Source organism: Gekko japonicus, unplaced genomic scaffold, assembly GCF_001447785.1.
Source record: "Gekko japonicus isolate JY-2015 unplaced genomic scaffold, Gekko_japonicus_V1.1 scaffold446, whole genome shotgun sequence".
NCBI classification, from domain to species: domain Eukaryota; kingdom Metazoa; phylum Chordata; class Lepidosauria; order Squamata; family Gekkonidae; genus Gekko; species Gekko japonicus.
The window spans coordinates 633886-652791 of NW_015168058.1; the positions used below are offsets into that span (position 1 = coordinate 633886).

Below are 18906 nucleotides of genomic sequence, written 5' to 3' on the forward strand. Positions count from 1 at the left end.
CGCCGCCCCCCCCCCACGCGCCGTTCGTTCCCCGAGGGCGGCGGAGGAGGAGGAGGAGGAGGCGGCGGAGGCGGGGCCGGCGCGCGGAGAGAGAGAGCTCGTCGGAGGCGCCGCCCTCCCTCCCTCCCTCCCATCATGGCGGGCCCGGCGGCGTCGCTCCGCGCGGAGGGGATCCAGAAGCAGGTCGTGCGGGAGGGCCGCGGGGAGGCCCCCGACTACCGGGACGGGACCAAGGTAGTGGCCAGGCCGCCGCCGCCTCACGGAACGGGGAGAGGGGGGAGCGCATGCGCGGAGGATCCGAGCCGGTGACAGGCCCTCCGGCGAGGCGGGGGTGGGGGGCTCGGTTTCCCTCTCGCCTCGGGAGGGGCGGTTGGCCGGCCCCCCAGGAGAGTCGGGTCGGGTCGGGGGCGCGGCCTCCTTGGGCCCGGGGGCGGAGCCACTGCCGCGGAGCGGGGCGGGCGGTTCTCCACGGTCTCCCCCCCCCCCGGGGGCTTGGGGGCCCGCGCGTGCCGGGCTGAGGGCGCCTCGTGGCAACGCGCAGTCGAGCGGGTGGCCCTTTCCCCGGCGAGGCCGGACTGAGGCGCCTCCGCGAGGGAGGGGGTGGCCGCTGGCCAAACGGATGCCGCTCAGGGGTTAGCGTTGCCAGCCTCCAGGTGGGGCCTGGGGATCCCCCGCTTTCACCACTGATCCCCGGCTGAAAGAGGTCAGCCGCCCTGGAGGAAATGGCTGCTCTGAAGGGTGGACTCTGAGGCATTGGGCCATGCTCAGGCCCCTCCCCTCCCCAAACCACGCCCTCTCCTGGCTCCACCCCCAAAGTCTCCAGGCATTTTCCAACCAGGACCTGGCAACCTTATCAGGGGTCCAGGGGCAGGCCCCAGGAAATGACCCCCATTTTAAACCCGAAATATTTCTATTAAATCACTGGGATACAGACGTGGATGATAGAAATAAGGATCGGCGGTCTGACAATAGCCTCTTGTTGGAAATCACCTCGATCTCCTTCATTATCCGCTTGGCACCAGAAAGTGTGGGGACAATTTGTGATGGCTAAGGTTACTCAGGGGTCATTTCCTGCGGGAGCACACAGGAACGGAGCTCCGGCAGTAAGGATCCCAGGGGGCGGGCACATGCAACAAGCCCCGCCCCCTGCTCCCAGCAGCCCTCAGTCCCGCTTGTTTCTACTGCCAGATTATGTGGATTAATCTGTATGCTATTAATGAGAACCATTTAATCCAGGGGAGATCCTGTTTAATCCACAGCTATGGATAACATGGTTTACAACTCCCAATTGCTTATACTTGGGGGTAGATGATGTTCTGGGGGTAGATGCTGTGCTTTCCTTGTGATGCTACTGTTTGAAGTAGAACACGAAACACACAAAAGATGCCCAAACACAGCTGTGAGAACACACAGAACCTCTAAACCTGCCCTAGGACCTGCAAACCTGCTCCTGCCCACTCCCTTGGCCTCAGCAACCACTGTGTCCATCCCCTTCTGACTCGACTAGTGGAACCCGCTGGAATCCCAGAAGTCCTTCATTTCATGCGGTGGCCGCGGAAGGGGGCTGGTGGTGGTGCCGGGGAAGGAGGCAGGAGAGTAGTGAGGCCGTCACACTGTCTGCACTGTCTCCATCACCTCCGAAGGAGGCTTCCAGCTCCGAACGTTCCTCGGCATAAAACGGACTTCCTGCGCACAGAAACCTCAGGGAGGCAGGGGCTTGCGCAGTAGCTCAAGCCCCTGCCTCCCTGAGGTTTCTGTGCGCAGGAAGTCCGTTTTATGCCGAGGAACGTTCGGAGCTGGAAGCCTCCTTCGGAGGTGATGGAGACAGTGCAGACAGTGTGACGGCCTCACTACTCTCCTGCCTCCTTCCCCGGCACCACCACCAGCCCCCTTCCGCGGCCACCGCATGAAATGAAGGACTTCTGGGATTCCAGCGGGTTCCACTAGTCGAGTCAGAAGGGGATGGACACAGTGGTTGCTGAGGCCAAGGGAGTGGGCAGGAGCAGGTTTGCAGGTCCTAGGGCAGGTTTAGAGGTTCTGTGTGTTCTCACAGCTGTGTTTGGGCATCTTTTGTGTGTTTCGTGTTCTACTTCAAACAGTAGCATCACAAGGAAAGCACAGCATCTACCCCCAGAACATCATCTACCCCCAAGTATAAGCAATTGGGAGTTGTAAACCATGTTATCCATAGCTGTGGATTAAACAGGATCTCCCCTGGATTAAATGGTTCTCATTAATAGCATACAGATTAATCCACATAATCTGGCAGTAGAAACAAGCGGCACATGATTATTATTTTTTTCACAGTGCAGCAGTAATTAGAGAAGCCAGTTTTTCTTTTCAAGCTCAGCTGTCTGCAATTCTGAATTTCTGCATTAACTCTTAAATCTAATAGATCTTCTAAATCTGCTGGGAAAGGACCTTCTCAGTCATGGCAATAAAGCCCTGGAATCTTTTCCTTTGCTTCTGAGCACCTTAATTATTCCAGCTAGGCTGCGATCATACGCACAATTAGACCTGACATAGGCGTGAATCCCGGGTGGATGTAAAGGGTGTGATCAGACAACAACATCTGGGAAGCGCCCCGTAGCCGTCGGCAGCCCATTCTGCTCTGCTGCAGAAGCAGAGTTAAAAGACACCGGGGAAAATCCGGTAGTAAACGGGTTGCAACGGGCCACGGACAGACTTTCTTGTCACTCACACCCTAGTCTTTACTTGTTCCAGGAGTACTTATATCTTTTGGGCAAGTTGTTTGTGAGACTTTTGGGCAAGTTGTTTGTGAGACTTGCTGCTTAGGCTGTATACTCACAGGCATGAGTGGATAGATGAGCTGATCTGTTGTTTTGATTTAAATATATATATATATTTGCAGCAGGGTTGAGTTAAGTTATACTGACAAATGGGAATGAATTTCATTATCCACAAACTTGTGCCTTTACCAACTCCACAGTTCATCGTTTCAGGGTCTGTTAGTTTGTGTACTCTGACATGGGAGAGGCTGTATGGTGGAGGAGTTGGTGTTCAACTAGGATCTGCATTCTGCCATGGAGCTCCCTTGGTGTCCTTGGGCCGGTTTCGCTGAACCTAACCTTCTTCACAGTGTTACAAAACAGAGAAGGGGAGGATCATGCCCTCCACCCGGAACTCTTTGGAGGAAGAGTGGGATGCAAATAAAATAGACTTGTTAGCAGAGGTCATTTCGGGGGGGAACGCAGTTCCCCCGGGTGAGGTAAGGGGGCGGGGCACATGACGAAGCCCCACCCCCTGCTTCCGGCCACCCCGCTTCCGGCCCTCATTCAGCCAGGAGGAGGCAGGAGAAGAGGGAGGGTAAGTTGCTTCCTCCCTGCCTCTCCCCACCCCTGCCTGCCTGGGGCCAGGGAGGGCCTTGGCGGGGCTTCCTCGCACTCCCGCCAGCCTTGCAGGTCCACCGCCGGGCCCCCAACACTTCCAGTGATGTCAGGGGGTGTGGCATATGCTAATGAGTTATGCTAATGAGTTCCCCTAGCTCTTTTTCTACGAAATGACCCCTGCTTGTTAGCATAGTGGACTGCCATATTGGAAGCTAGGTTGACCTCTGTGCTAGTGGGGATGGCATGAAACTCCAGTTCTACACCTCTGGGCCTTCATCACCATCGTACACACTGATCACTTGACGCCGCTATTCCACTGTGCCTGGAAAAGTAGCCGCAGACAGTGTGGGGGTTCCCTCATTCAACAGTTCTGCCTCCTGTCCTCTTCAGGCCACCTTCCATTACCGCACCCTGCTGTGTAGCCCAGACCAGCAGGTCTTAGATGACAGTCGTACAAGGGGCAAACCCATGGAGCTCATCATCGGCAAGAAGTTCAAGCTGCCTGTCTGGGAAACCATCTTGTGCACCATGCGGGAGGGAGAGCTGGCTGAGTTCTTGTGTGACACAAAGGTAATTTCCACTTTGTTGTTGTTGTTGTTCAGTCGCACAGTCGGATCCGACTCTTTGTGACCCCATGGACCAGATCACACCAGGCCTTCCTGTCTTCCGCCGTCCTCTGAAGTTGGCTCACTACTGTATGAGAAACAAGTTGGGTGATCTTGTGTCTAGATGGTCATTTTGTCTCAGTTTCCCAAGTATCAAATAATAGTGACCTGTTTCACAGTATTCCTGTGAGAACGGATGCCATGAAGGGTTTGCACAGCAAATGCATTGAATCCAACATTGAATGGGCTGCTTCCCACACAAAGTGCTGTAAAACTTGAATGTAACTCCACAGAAGCACAAAATTCGATTTTAGTCATTTAACAGTCCAAAAACCTTAATTTATATTTTAAAAAATCAGTTTTGTAGCTTAAAAGTGTGAAAAGTATATGGCAATGTGTGAGAAGATCTCAGGGTTGAAATAATGAGATTTTTTTTAATTCAAATTAAAAGCTGTTTTATGAGAACACTCATAAAATCCCAGAATGGTATTTGTTGACCCCTATTTATTAGCTGCCCTGAACACAGAAAGGGTGGGACCTAGATAAAGAAAGAAAGCCAGTCCCCCTTTTCTATGTCAGATCCAGGATAGGAGAGTTTGGGATAGTGCAGCTTGGCTGTCACCTAGGAGGTCCTTCATGGCCTTGGTCTCTCATATCTGCTGCCTTTATTCTCCACCATGATTAGGGCCTCCTGCTGGTGCCACCCTACCAATGGGCAAAATCAACGATTGCCCATACCTGTGCATTCTCTGAGGTGGCCTCCATGTTGTGGAATGGCCTTGCCCGAGGAGGTCAGGGTGGCTCCCACACTCCTGGCATTTGGCAAACTATGTAAAACTGAATGATTCAGGAGGGCTTTTCTTACACAGGCAGTAGGACTGTACCATAATGAAATGGCTCAGAAAGGTGTTTTGGTAAAGGGATAGGGACTGTGGGCTATACTCTGTAGTATGTACTGTCTGTTGGTGTAAGTATGATCCCACTCTATAATTTCTGCATCGTTTAGTGTGTCATGTTAGTGCTTACGCTTTGATTCAACTCCATTCAGATTTCTGCAACCCAGATTTTGTTGTATTGTTTATTAGATGTCTTGTTCTATCGATCCTATTGACCTATAGTGTGTAATTTGCCTTGAGTCTCTGTAATGTGAATAAAAAATTTTTTGGCACCAAAGTAACTTAAACTCAGCACTAAGAAAATTAAGTCAGTTGCAAATCAAAAATACTTTATACTTTTGCTCAATTTATCCCACTTCTCCAAGTCCTGGGGGCAAGGAAACTCTTTGAAATCCTGCACAATCACATTCTTTCAACCCTTTAAAGAACCCTGCTTAATGATTGGCAGGTTCATACAGGAGACAGTGGTCCTCTAAATACTCTGGATTCTGATATCATTTTGGGCTTTAGGAGAAAGAACCAATATCTTGAATTGTGTCTGAAAGTGAATTAGCAGAGAAGCAGTCCTTCTTTCCAGCACAGTGTACCACTTCTAAAGCAGTTCTCTTCCTTCCTGAGCAAACAGTTTTCCCTGAAAGAGGTTCTTCTCCCCCAACAAGGGCTGTATTTGTGACCCCCCCCATTTTTTGTATTACCCAGCACGTAGTGTTATACCCAACGGTGTCGAAGAGCTTGAGAAACATTGCAGCAGGGAAAGACCCATTGGAGGGGCAGCGGCACTGCTGTGGCATCGCTCAGATGCATGAGCATCACTCGCTGGGTTACCCGGACCTTGATGAACTCCAGCAGAACCCTCAGCCTCTCATCTTTGCCATCGAGATGCTCAAGGTGAGGGAATGGAGAGGACCCTTGGGACTGACAAACCACAACAGGGATGGGACTGGGTTTACTTGGGAATCTCTTTTGTGTGGGTGTAAGAATGGTGCAGGAGGGAGAGATGGGTGTCCATCAAGGGACAAGATAGATGACTGCACTCTCTCTTGGTCTCTGGGTGAGTACCAGTTATGTTTCTGCTATCTTTTTAAAGGGGCCGAGTTGCAAGTAGAGAGGGGAAGTAGCTTTTCTGTGGTAGTGCAGAGGTGAAGAAGAAACTTTATGGGTTAATGGCAGCCCTCATGTTGGCATTCCTTGTCCTCTAACTTTTGAGTCTCATTCTGAGACGTCTTTCCCTCTCTAAGCTGCCCCAGCAGAGGGTTAATGGTCAGGTTGGTTCTTTTGTGTGTGTGTGGGAGGGGGGGTCAGGTTGGTTCTTGAGATGTTCTTAACTTTTTTTGCCCCCGTGGTCTGACCATTGTTCCTCTGAAGGTGGAGGGCCCAGGCTCCTATCGCCAGGATCCGTGGGCCATGTCAGACGAGGAGAAGATGGCGGCTGTGCCCTTGATCCATCAGGAGGGCAATGAGCTCTACAAGCAAGGCAAGGTGCAGGAGGCTGCGGCCAAGTACTACGACGCCATCGCTTGCCTCAAGAACCTGCAGATGAAGGTGAGTGAAGGCACGCTGGGCCTGCTGCACCCTTTGTTGAGATGCTCATGGGGATAAATGTAAATTGATTGTGCGGGTTGTCAATTCTAGATGAATGAGGAGTCCCTTCTCGCCTGCCTCGGATATAGGGGTGGGTTGGCAAGTTGTGTGAACAACCATGAATGGTTAACACAGAGAAAGAGACGGAGAACAGCTCAGGCTAGCACAGCTCCCTCGTCCCTCAGCCAGCACTGGGCCAGTGGCAGAGCTTCCAGGAGGGCCTCCCTTTGCCTCCGCTTGCAGACCACCACCACCCCATGCCAGCAGCAGGAAGCCAGGCTGCCAAGCCAGGTGTGCCAGCCTGGCCCAGCATCTCTCTGGCACTCTCCGTTTGCCTTAACCCAGAGGTTTCGCTCCTCCGGTCATCAGGGACGGGACTCCTGCACTCTGGCATAACTTCTGGCAGGGACAGCTTTTCTCGCTCCGGCAGCAGGATGAAGTGAGGACCTGTCAAAATGGTCTCTTTGGCAGTACTGTGAAACCGATAGCAGCCCAGTGCCACCGGGTGTCTGGTTGCAGAAAGTCCTTTTTCCTTGCACAGCGTTTGCAGGGACTTTGGGCGCCAGATTGGATAGGATGGCCGTAGTCTGGTGGTGTGGTGAACTAAGTGTGGTGATGAATCCCTATAAAGTGGCAAGTTCCACATAGACAGATGTGGGAAGGGAGCGGAACCTCTGACCCACTTGCACTTCTCCTTCGGAAGCTACATTTTGATCTCCCCCGTTTTTCCTTCTCTCGGTTAGGCAAGGGTATCTCCACGGTGGCGGTATCTAGTGTAGCAGAGTCACACCTACCAGCCATCTCCCAAAGCAAGTGGTTGTTACATCGCTACTGCACAAAGTCTGCTTATCCTTGGGCAGGAGTGCCTGTGTGCTCTGGAGCTTCTCTGCAAGAGGCCAGCTACCTCCAGCCCAGGCCCTTCTGTAGCGGCCTTATTTAGAAGAGAGAGCAGCCTCTCCCCGGATGCTCCTGCCCCCCCCCTTGATCCCCCTCCTTTTCGGAGTGCTTAGCTCCAGCTCCAACCCACCCCTGGCATCCTTCAGCTTGGCTTCTGCTCTGACCACATCCTACGGGTCCTTGGCCTGACTTCCAGGCTGGCCCACAGCCTGCTGGCCCCGATGGGCTGTGTTGGCTATGACTAAGCTGTGTACATTTTGTGTCAGTGCCGTCTTAGCTGGGCTAACATTGCCCACGGGCTCCGAGACTGGATGTTACCATGCAGGAGAAGAAGAGCCGTGAACAAAAGTGGGTGTGGAGGTGTGGAGAAGGCTTTGCTTCTCCTTCCCATCGGCCTGTGCCACACACAGCCACTCGTTGATGGGGAGCCCGCAGTCACCCTCGTGCCAGTCTTCACATGTTCTCATGGACGGGGGACACCTTGCAAGGAGCCAGTTGTGCCTCATGTTGCTTCTGCCGTCTTAGGAGCAGCCAGGATCCCTGGATTGGATACAGCTGGACCAACAGATCACCCCCTTACTGCTAAATTACTGCCAGTGTAAGCTGCTGAGTGAGGAATACTATGAGGTGCTGGATCACTGCTCTTCCATTCTCAACAAATACGAAGGTAAGGCATCGGACTGACTGTACAGCTGTGGACAAAACGGAAAGGAGTCACAATGCTGGATGGATTAATATAGGAGATTGGCTGGGAGGCTGAAAGGACTGCCTGAGCCCTACGGGGGAGGGCGGGGTATAAATCTGATTAATAAATACTACATAATAGGTCAGAAGAGCCTTTTTGTGCTATGCCGGTTGTAGAGTCTCCGGTAGAGGACTGGAAGAACCCCGGGGTGTGACCAGGCCGGGCTGTGTGAGGTGTGTGGAGCCAGCATTCACGACTCTAAGGCTTGCTGTCTGTCTCCACAGATAACGTCAAGGCCTACTTCAAGAGAGCCAAGGCACACGCAGCTGTTTGGAATGCGGCTGAAGCTCAGGCTGACTTTGCCAAAGTGTTGCAGCTGGATCCGTCGCTGGGGCCTGTGGTTGCACGGGAGCTGCGCAGCCTGGAAAGCCGCTTGCGTCAGAAGGAGGACGAGGACAAGGCCCGTTTCAAAGGCATCTTCTCCTAGTGGCCACACTGCAGCCCTCTGTCCCTCGGAGGGACAGCTCGGGCTTTGCGATCAGTACCCAAGTGCAAGACAGCATAACTGGACTGTGTGGTTCTTTGACAGGGTCAGCAGGTACTTACTGTCTGCAGAGATGCTGGAGGAGCTGGCCTTTCTTGTCAACCCATTTCATGTCATCTTTGTGCAAACAGTCCAGTTTGCTGCTGCCAAAGGAATCAGGGGTAGGGGCAGGCGAAGTCTTTCTGATTACCCAAGTCAAAGGAGGCAGACAAAGCTTGCTGAGGGGGTGTCTGCCAGCACTGATGGCTGCCTCTGTGTTACCCCCAGAAGAGAGTATTTACCCTGTTGCACCACGCTCAGTGCCTTTCCCCCCCCCGTTAGCCATGGAGAGGGAACCTTTACTTGTTCTGGAGTTCCTTTCTGTGCAGAAGCTTCCCCTTCTGCTGTTTGGAAGCAGGAAAGCTCTGGCTCCTCTCCATCTCTGCAGTCATTTTCTCCTTTGGCCACAAGACTGTGTGTCTAAGCTGAGGTGCCAGCAGGAGGCATGGGGTGTGTGTGACCCTGTGGGGTGTGCAGAAGTGACCAGTGCTCCTTCGTGGCACTTCCTCCCCTCACCACTCCCCCCTCTGGGTGACTAGTAGGAGTTTCGCAGTGCTTAGCCCACTGCTGCCAACACGTGCATGTGCCCACAGATACGAGTGTGTGCCAGCTTTCAGTGGGTGTGCCAGCTTCTAGGTTATGTTGCCCGTTTCTGAGTCATCGCTGTCTGGGAGGGTGCCCTGGTACCCAGATGACGACTCCTTTGTGGAGGAAGCTTAGGCAGTGTCTTCATGCTGGGTAAGGTGGTAAAGCAAAAGGGCAGGTGCTGCGGTCAAGCGGAGTCCAGCAGGTCTTGTTTGAGGAAAAGCACCCATCAGAATTGTTGCTTCTTAGCCCAGGCAGGGGTGGCTGCATTGACCACCCTTGCCACGAACCGTTAAAGAGTTCTGCATTTCGAGTATGGTTTTTTAAATGATTTTAGCCCGTGGAGGATGACACTGGTGGGTGGTTCCACGTTCAGGAGCCCCTGTCCAACACCAGCTACTTAATTCCCTGATGTGATGAGAACTGTCAGTGTTCCCTCTTGTTGCTCGAAGTTTTTTTTTTAATCTGGTTGCCATTGCAGATCCAGGGCTGGAAGGAGCTGCAGTAGTTGAGGTTTCTTCACTGAGCCTCTCACTTGTCGTTTGGGCCTTTGGTGCTCAAAGGAGAGAAGAGTCCTCTGTGTTTTTTGGTAACTGAAGTGCCTCCAGCAGCAAAGGTGGCACAGTGGTCAGGAACACCAACAGACTTCAGTCTTTTCTTCCCTTGTCTGAATTCAGGCCTTAGGAGCAGACAGCAAAGGAAGGTTCCCGTAGGTATCCAAAGCACGTGTGCCAAGTGATGCGTTCAGTAGTACATTCCTCTCTCCCTCCAAGGTTAGTGGTGCTAAGGGTGCTACAGGATCTCCCTCTCCCATGCTTCCTCTGAAATCTCAGCCACATGGAACAACTCAGATGTTTTCCACACTAGTGGTCCTTTTTGTCCCAGTGGCTCATCAAAGGCCAAGAAGGGAGCAGGGGAACAGTGCTCAGTAGAGGCATCCTCTTCCCTGTCATCGTCAGCTGCTAAGGAGGTTTCAGTGATAGAATCATTTTCTCTGTAGCAAAATATGGTGGGAATTTCACACAGATGCAGTGTTTTCTCTTTTGGAAACTGGGCCTAAGAGAAACAGGGTTGCTGACAAGGTTAGAATGCGAAGGCCATTTGCCCAGCGCATTCCTCAGTAGGGAAGGCCCCTGCCCCCGTCCACTGAGAACTGCTTACATGCTGAAAGGGTGTGGATCACCCTTTTGCATACGGTCCAATACCCACACATTGTTGGGAGGGGAGCCACATTGGCCAGTTGGGGGATGCTGAATTGACTGTGGAGACTGCCTGCTTGGCTGGTCACATGTTGTGGGGAAGGGATGATTCCAGGCTCGCTCTTCTTCGTTTAACAGGTGAGGAGGGCTGTCAGAAAGGACAGTAGTGATCAAGATGGTGTTTGGGGCAGCTTCACTTATCGCAGTGGTGATCTTAGGGGCGCTTGTTTCAGGTATTCTGTTTCCCCTGCCACACACATACATGCACATACACACACACCTTTCCTCTGCATAGTTCACAGCCTCCCCACCCCCCGGGGGGATTAATTTTTCAAGCAGTATGCCCCATCCCCTTCCACAGTCCTTTCCGCTTCTGCTGCAGGTATTCCCTCGCAACTCTTTCGGGTCAGGCCTGATGTCAGATTTCTGCCTTGATGGACCTGTTCTCTGTTGCACCAGTGCAGAAGGCCTGAGCTGCTGCTTCCATATTGTTGAGCGTAGACAGACACCCTTTCCCTGCCTTGTCCGGCCACTTCAGCCTTGGGCGGTCAGAGGTGGGGGGAGGACGGTGTTGAGGTCAAGTGGGTGAGAATGGACAGTCCTGTGGCAAATCTGTCTCAAGAGACAGAAGTGTTAAACCAGCTGAAAGTTCCAGAGGCATAAGGTATTGGGACCAGGAGGGGAAGAAGGAAATGACTGCTTCCGCCCTCTCCCTACATGACCCTGCTCCCAGCACTTCCGTGCAGCTTTGACCAGCCACACTGGGACTTTAAGGAGCCTAGTTCCTCCCAATGGTTCAGGGACACAGATGGCTGTTTCCATGTTGTATGAATAAAGCAAGCTTACTTTTAAAAACTGGCTCAATCCAACCAGCATTAATCATTTCTCAGCTGCATTGAGTTCAAGGGGAGAGAGTGAAGCAGAAGACCTGCATACACAGGCTGAACTTGTGTCACTGAGAGCTATGAGACTTAAGGATGCTGAACATAAGAGTGTCCGAACATTTTTGTAGAGTAAAGCTCTGTCATGTGCAGCAGCCCCCTCGGAGCAGCAAAATGGGACCTTCTCCCTGCCAGCTCACCCACAACTTACCACCAGTGCTGTCTGCCATCTGATCCACTGTTTGCGAGATGGAACAGCTACTGCCCCTGTGTGCTACAGAACTGTTGGGAAACACAAAAGCTCATTGGACAGTGTCACAGCTTCGCTTAAGCAGCCACCAAGCTAAGTACCTGCAGTGCTGTTTGCTGTGAGCCTTTTTTTAGTAGTGTGCTTCAGTAGCTTCTAGAGCAGGGCTGTGGCGATATGAGGTTCATAAATATAGCAGTGCTTTTATCTGGGCTGACAAATACAACATGCATGTATGTAACACCCCTTCCCCCCCCAAGTGTGTTAACTCTTTCAGTGGATGTATTACCTTTTCCTCTCAAATATATCTTCGAATGCTAGTATGCATGATTTAAAAACAATACATGTTCCCACCTCTGTATTCGTGTAAAGTAGACTATTCAGTTTGGGGTTTTGTTGGGCTGGGCAGGGATCCGAACAGAGCATGGAACAGCAGAAGTGGTCACAATATGCTTTTGTGCTTGAGCAGCTTCCATTTATTCCAGTGGGTTTTGGGCAGCATGACTTGTCTAAATAACTATGTATTCAAATCAAAACCCTACTATCCAGAGTCCTCTTTAGGGAGAATGATGGGAGATATCACAGAGCTGTGTATAACAGATTACAAACGCAAGCACTGTAACAAAAGGCTTTTGCTACCTTTGTAATGATTAGAAGTGCATTTACTTTAGAGCTAGAAAAGTGGGCCTGCTTTTGTGGAGACCCCATATCTGTGTGTGTGTGTGTATTGTCAGTCTCACTTGGCGAACACCTGGACATTCTGTGAGCGCAGATCACTTACTGCAAGTGCAAATCAAGGGCAGAATGCAAGCTTGTCCAACTGTAATAGCCTTTGGGAAATGAAAACTAAAGCCAAACGAAGCTTCTCATCTGTGTTTCTGGTTCATAGGTATAGCCGGGTTTTTTTGTTAATATAAGAATCAAAAGATTTAAAAGTAGCAATTTTGAAATTGTCCTAATGTCCGAGTAGCAGAGGGTGGAAGGCTGAAAAAAATGGCAGTGCTTCTCCAGGTCCATTTTGATACCACCATTGAGTTGCCATTGATAACAAAATTCATAATTTTCTTTCCCAAGAATGAAAACATGCAATTAGGTAAGGGGTGGGTGTAATCACTGAAACGTTTTTGCACACATTCTGTATTCTATTCAGACTCTTGAACAGGGCTGCTGTTAATCCAGTCAGAAATAAAGATTATACCTATGATAAAGAAAGCTTAACGTACTGTTAAATTGATATTTCTTACAGGCCGGTCTCCTTGCTTCTTTCCGTTATAGAGCAGAAACATTACAGAACAGGCTGCAAAGGAAGGGAGCCCTTTTTGAACTATGGGGACTAAGGAAAAGACCCTCCAGCGGGTTGAGGCCAATGGGCAGCCTATGGGCTAAAGCAGTCCCATGAAGGATTTTTCCCTGCCAAATTTTAATCTGTTTGTGGTAAATAGTTTCGCCAGAGTCTTGCCAATTTAGATTTGTTTTTGAACGTTGTGACAAGCAGAGGTTGTAGAATCAGAGTCGGAAAGGATCCTGTATGAAGCCATCTAGTCTAACTGACCCCTCCTCAGTGCGGGAATCCCAAAGGTAGAGTATTCCTGCAGACCTCCAGCACGGGAGGGCACCCTCATCCCCAAATACTTAATTCCAGTGTCAAATCTTTCTCATCATTAGGAAGTTCCACCTTATCTCCAGCTGAAATCCCCCATCCCCCGATTCATGTTTAAGCACAGGTCCTGAAATAAGGCATTTTTTTCCCTGAACTGGGTCTAGTTCAATGAGCTACCTCTGCCGGCTGATAACATAACAGGGATGGATGGCAGCTGTTACACAGGAAAGACTCAGTGCAGCACAAACTAAGCCAGTGAGTGCAGACCTGACACCAAGGAAAATATGCAATCCAATAATTTATTAAACCTTCATCTTGTAAAGCCAGTTACAAATTAAAACAACAACAACAAAAGAGCAGAAAGACATCTGCAATAGTATTAATGGAAGTTACATTCCCAGTTGGGTTCAAGCTGCCTGCAGCCACCCATGAGACCAGGACACAGCAGTAGTGCAGGGCCAGGGATGGGAGTGGGTGGGATGGACTAGGAAGGCTCTTGTCTGTGTCTCAGACCACACAGGGAGGATCAAGTCCCCATTCCACTTCTGTAACCTGGTAAGGACAGAGAAAGGGGTCTTAATGTGACTCAGACCAAGGTCTTAAGGCAATATTTCCCCATCACAGTGAGATGAGACATAAAAGTGAGAGGAGATGCTTCTGTCCAGCCTGGCTTATGCAACTACACAACATGCACAGGATAGTTGGGTGTAGGTCTGTACTTGCCACAACAAGGAGGGATTGACTGCGGCACTGAGGTGGTGTGTGAACTTCAGTAATGAAGGTGATAAAAGATGTGTCCCATTTCCTCAGACAGGTACAGTCCTATTCTATTTGCATTCTTGGGGAGAATGGGAGGGGTGGGTAGTTCCCTGATTGGAGAAATTCTTTGTCGAGGACCATTTCCTGTGACAAAAAGGCTCTTTGGGTTCTACTGGAGGAGGATGGAAGGTACATTAAAAATCCAAGGTGGCCTGATAGAGGACTGGAGGTGGCAGATGGCTCTTTCTATTGGGAGTTCTAGAAGGGAACTGCTTCACACGTTTGCCTAAAGAAGGGAATGGTGATGCTTTTGTACTATGGCAGAAGGGCTGTACGTACTCCACTGTCACATCCCAGGGATGCAAAGCTTGGCCGTCGGCACAATAATCAGAATCCTGAGAATCCAAGGTGTCAGTAATTTCTGGAATGCTTGAGAACACCTGATAAAATCTCAGAAGCAAGGGAATCGGCTGAGCAGGATTTCCAGTGGTGGAGGCAGGACTTTCACACTCTGCATAGCCCTGTTGCCTTTTCCTATGACAGACAGGGTGCACAGTCAACCATGCAAAATAAGTGCACTTATTTTACATGTGTTGGGTTTCAGAATTCCCCCCCCCCCTTGGGAAGGAGTCTTGTTTATTTTGCTGCAGAATTTTTTAATGCAGAGCATAAGCAATCCATTGATTCTAAAGCAAACCGAAGGGATCAAAAGGAACTTACTACAGGAGAAGTCTTATTCATCCGGCCTCTATTTGACTCCCAGTTTGGAAGTGACGGCAGCAGCAGCAGCACAGAAAACAACCTTTGCAGAAGGATTAAGGCCAGCAGCACAGGCCAGCCCAAACTCCTGGCACAGAGCCACCAGTGGAGGAGGCGGCACAGAAGTCACCACATATCCCCTCTTTGCAGCTGGAGACACACAAACCTGCCCGTGATTCTTCTCCCCTGACCAGGCAAATGGATTTTTACTGTAAGCAGCCCCTTTCCTAACTATGCACCATAAGAAATCACCTCTGCAGTGATCTTGGAAGAGCAGATCCAGGGAAGCCCAAGTCTTGGGACAGCTGGTGCTTTTCTTGAAGCTCTTGCTTTAAGCCTTGGTGTGACTCTCCACTAACAGCAACCAAGAACCAGACACTTCAGCCATAGTCGCTTGTGATCTGGTTCCATCTGAACCCCCCAGGGATGGTAATTCTGACAACGTAAGGGCCCCACAGAGAGTATCCCAACAGAGGTTTATTCAGTAGTAGCACCTGATCCCTGAGGGGACACCACTCAAATTGAGGCAACTCAGTCTTTGCCCCTGCGAAGCTTGGCTGAAAAACTATCTGGAGCCCATCGTCTCAAGTGTAGTGTAGAAATCTGGCTTGTTGCGTGGCAGCAGCACCTTAGTGACTCCCATCTGTCCACCTTTTCTTTCCTGCTGCTTTTATTGCACAAAATGGTGTCTAGAGCTCTCTGAGAAAGGTGGCAATGTTTGCTCCTGGGGGGGGGGGTTCTCTGTGCCCCCGCAACAGTTTTCCTCACAGGAGAGAACCCAAAAGGACGTCCAGCCTCAAATGGCCTAGGGACTGCTAACTACAGTATTCCTGGTTATGCTGTTGGCTGTCCCTGGGGACACTCTGGACCAGTCCTGTTTTGCCTCTGTCAGGCAACCTGATGGAAGGGTTTTGTTTTTATAAAGAAGGAGCTTTGCTACAGATGCAGCCGGGACGTGGCGTGGGTCTTCCCCAAAGGGTCCATTCAGCAGCCTCATCACCTTGTCCAGATACTTGCACGGCTGTCCAGGCTGGCAGCTGACTTGATGCTGCAGCACTTCTTCACAATCATGTTGATGTAGGCTCTCATGATCTTAATGATCTCTCCCACCTGACAAAATGAGAGGAACAGACAGTCACCCACATGGCTGCATGCTCCGATAACGCCCCCAAAGCAGGCGGGATGTAAATCTGTACACAGTGAGAGTCTGGGCTGTAAAGACAGGGCTGCAATGTCATAAGAACATAAGAACATCATAGATGCCAATGTTGGATCAGGCCAAAGGCCCATCCCATCCAACACTCTGTGTCACACAGTGGCCAGAAATACAAGGTGCCATCAGGAGGTCCACCAGTGGGGCCAGGACACTAGAAGCCCCCTCCCGCTGTTGCCCCCCCCCTCAAGCACCAAGAAGACAGAGCATCACTTGCCCCAGAGCCCCTATCTATACCTTGTGGCTAATAGCCACTGATGGACCTCTGCTCCATATGCTTATCTAATTCCCTCTTGAAGCCGTCCATGCTTGTAGCTGCCACCACTTCCTGTGGCAGTGAATTCCATGTGTTAATCACTCTTTGGGTTAAGAAGGACTTCCTTTTATCCGTTCTAACCCGACCGCTCAGCAATTTCGTGGAGTGCCCACGAGTTCTTGTATTGTGAGAAAGGGAGAAAAGTACCTCTTTCTCTACCTGCTCTTTCCCATGCATAATCTTATAAACCTATAAATGTCCATTAATCAGATTGTTTTGTAACTGAAATGATGCCCTGATTAACTGGACAACGGGTATTTAAAAATAAGTGTTAATGATTTTAATACTAAAACTGTGTGTGGCAGGTAATAGCTGATGGATGGGCAGGGGAGGGATTTCTCATACTACAAGTAAGTAGCAGCAGCATTGTTTTCATGTGGAAATTTGTACAAATGGTCTTAGAAGTGACGATGGATGAATCATAGACATCATTAAAAAAATAAAGATTTCTTTAAATCAGTAGCCCTGTTCCAATACCATCAGCCATGGCTTCATGAGATGATTTCCCTCAACCTTCTTTCTGGTTGGAAAATAGGACTATTGGTGACTTACCTCACAGGGTAGGATAAAGATCGTAGGTGTTTTGATTATTAAGAGTGCTGTACATAAGAAGCCACAAGTTTTAACCAGCAAAACTGCCAGAGGAGGAAGAAGGGCATGACAAGAGAAGGGCTGGGCCTCGGGCTGCCAGGTCCCCCCCCCCTTCCCGGCCACTGGCGGGGGCTGCCAGATCCAGGTTGGGAAACTCCTGGAGATTGGGAGGAGGCGCTTCAGGAGAACAGGGACCTCAGTGGAACACAATGCCATAGAGCCGACCCTCCAAAACATCCCTTTTCTCCAAGGGAACTGATCTCTGCAGTCTGGAGAGGAGCTGTAATTCCAGGGGATCCCCAGGTCCCACCTGGAGGCTGGCATCCCTAGGTGGGCCAGAGCACTTTAAGAGCACGGGAAGGCACAGCGGGGGGCATCTTCCTGCTGCCTATTAAGGAATCGTTCAATTGCTGGAGTTCCCAGTGTGCCGTGGTGCTGTCAGCTGTGCCTTGGAGAGCCTCTCTGAAGCCCTGCATTGTGGGGTCTGGGAATCTCCAGACTCTAAGGGGACCCTCGTAGGGGGTTCCTGAATCTGGGGGTACCTTTTCTGGGGTGATCCTCTTGGTTGCAGCCGAGAATTGATCGCCCAAAGAGAACCCTGTCAGCCTTGGCGGGAGCGGATGACATTACTCTTATGGCTTTTAGCTATGAGCTCTGAAAGACGTGGATTTTTAGAGTGGAAGCTTTATTTTGCCTGTAACTTTCCAACTTCAAACTCTGAATTATTGCCAAAGATAAACTTTTCTGACCTTTCTAATTGCGGTCCCTGCTGCATTGCTGGAAAGGAACTGGAGGGGAGGGGGAGTGTGGCAGACGACACCTACCCTAAGAGCGGCTTTTGTGCGAATCATGCCTACAGAGATGCGAGTCAAGATAGATGGAATGTTTTTTGGATAATAAATCACTCAGGGGAGGAGAGTGAAAAGAAGAAGATTCGCTATCTGGATGTTGTGTAATGTTGTTGACTATTGCCCTGGATTTATCTTACTGAGAATAAGTACTTTTTTGGCTCTGAAGACATTTTATATTATTCAAGGTGTTTGGATTATAAATTACAACCTAATTCTGTCGAAGGTCCAACATATAACCGACTTTTAACAGCCTTTAAATGGAAACATTTGAAATTGGATTACAAATACAGTCTTAAAAAGAAGCTCTTTCCAGGACTCGGTTCCTGTAACGTTTGTACACTGAAACCTATCATGTGACTCTGTTTAGACTATGATAAGAGCCAGAGGGAGTTGTTGTTGAAGACAATAAACACTACTTTATAACTCTGAAATTTTCCTGCAGCAGAGAACTCTTTTGGAGTCTTCTGCTGCCACCTTTTGGCGATGGGAAGGCTGTGTAGGCTGATTATACCTTTAAAGAATGTTATAGGGTACTGAGTTTCTTGTCTATTATATTAAATAGGCTTTTGTGTTATTAACTGAAATATTTTGGAATACTTTTGAAACACTTGATGTTGTATGATTAATTCTGGTTACGCTGTATTTTACTTGGAATTCAGAAACAGAAATTATTATTGGGTCATTTAAATTGGTTTTGTACTTTTGATACAATGAGAAAGCAAATAAGGAAACATACCCCCCGTCCTCTGTTGCCTGGTCACCTCCTATGCAATCAAAAGCAGTGTGGGGAGTGTATGACAGCACAGGAAGCACTGATTGATATACAAAATAATCTGCAATCTACGTTCCCGTTGGGTCTGGGGCAAATCCAGAATGCCCTGATCCAAGTAACAGAACAAATTAAGAATTTGAGTATAAAAGTCTCAAAACTGAAAGGGAAAAGGAATGATTTTCAAACTCAATTAACAGAAAACAAGCGTATCATACAAGAAATGGCATCTCAAATCAAAACAGTAGACACAAAAACAGAAATGGCAACACAAAGGTTAGATAAGGTGGATGCTCAACAAAGAGTTACTTGGGATTCCCTAATTAAGCTGGAAATGGAAACAGCTGCATACATGTTGAGGTTCCAGAATGTTCCTGAACAGAAGGGAAAAGACTTGACAAAAATACTTGCAGAAGCATTGGCAGAATTTTTGGAAGAAGAATCTGAGGAGATTGCAAGAGAAATTGATTTGATATACAGAGTCAACTCAATCTACACACACACATACAAATACCCTGCCAAGGGAGATCCATGTAAAA

At 49.7% G+C, this 18906-nt stretch overlaps 2 protein-coding genes across 2 annotated transcripts in view; one reads left to right on the plus strand and one right to left on the minus strand.

Annotated features, from left to right (window-relative positions):
* Positions 1-104: 104 nt before the first annotated feature.
* On the plus strand, positions 105-12699 carry AIP (aryl hydrocarbon receptor interacting protein). Its single transcript, XM_015414513.1, has 6 exons — positions 105-234; positions 3741-3920; positions 5551-5739; positions 6217-6393; positions 7855-7996; positions 8299-12699. Exons 1-6 carry the CDS (start codon positions 136-138, stop codon positions 8499-8501), a joined length of 990 nt encoding a protein of 329 aa, XP_015269999.1. The 5' UTR covers positions 105-135; the 3' UTR covers positions 8502-12699.
* A 2471-nt stretch (positions 12700-15170) lies between these two features.
* LOC107113208 (unconventional myosin-X-like) overlaps positions 15171-18906 on the minus strand; it is a 124573-nt gene continuing 120837 nt past the window's right edge. Inside the window, 1 exon segment of the mRNA XM_015414503.1 lies at positions 15171-15737. Within this exon segment, the coding sequence (XP_015269989.1) occupies positions 15624-15737 (114 nt within the window). The 3' untranslated portion in view covers positions 15171-15623.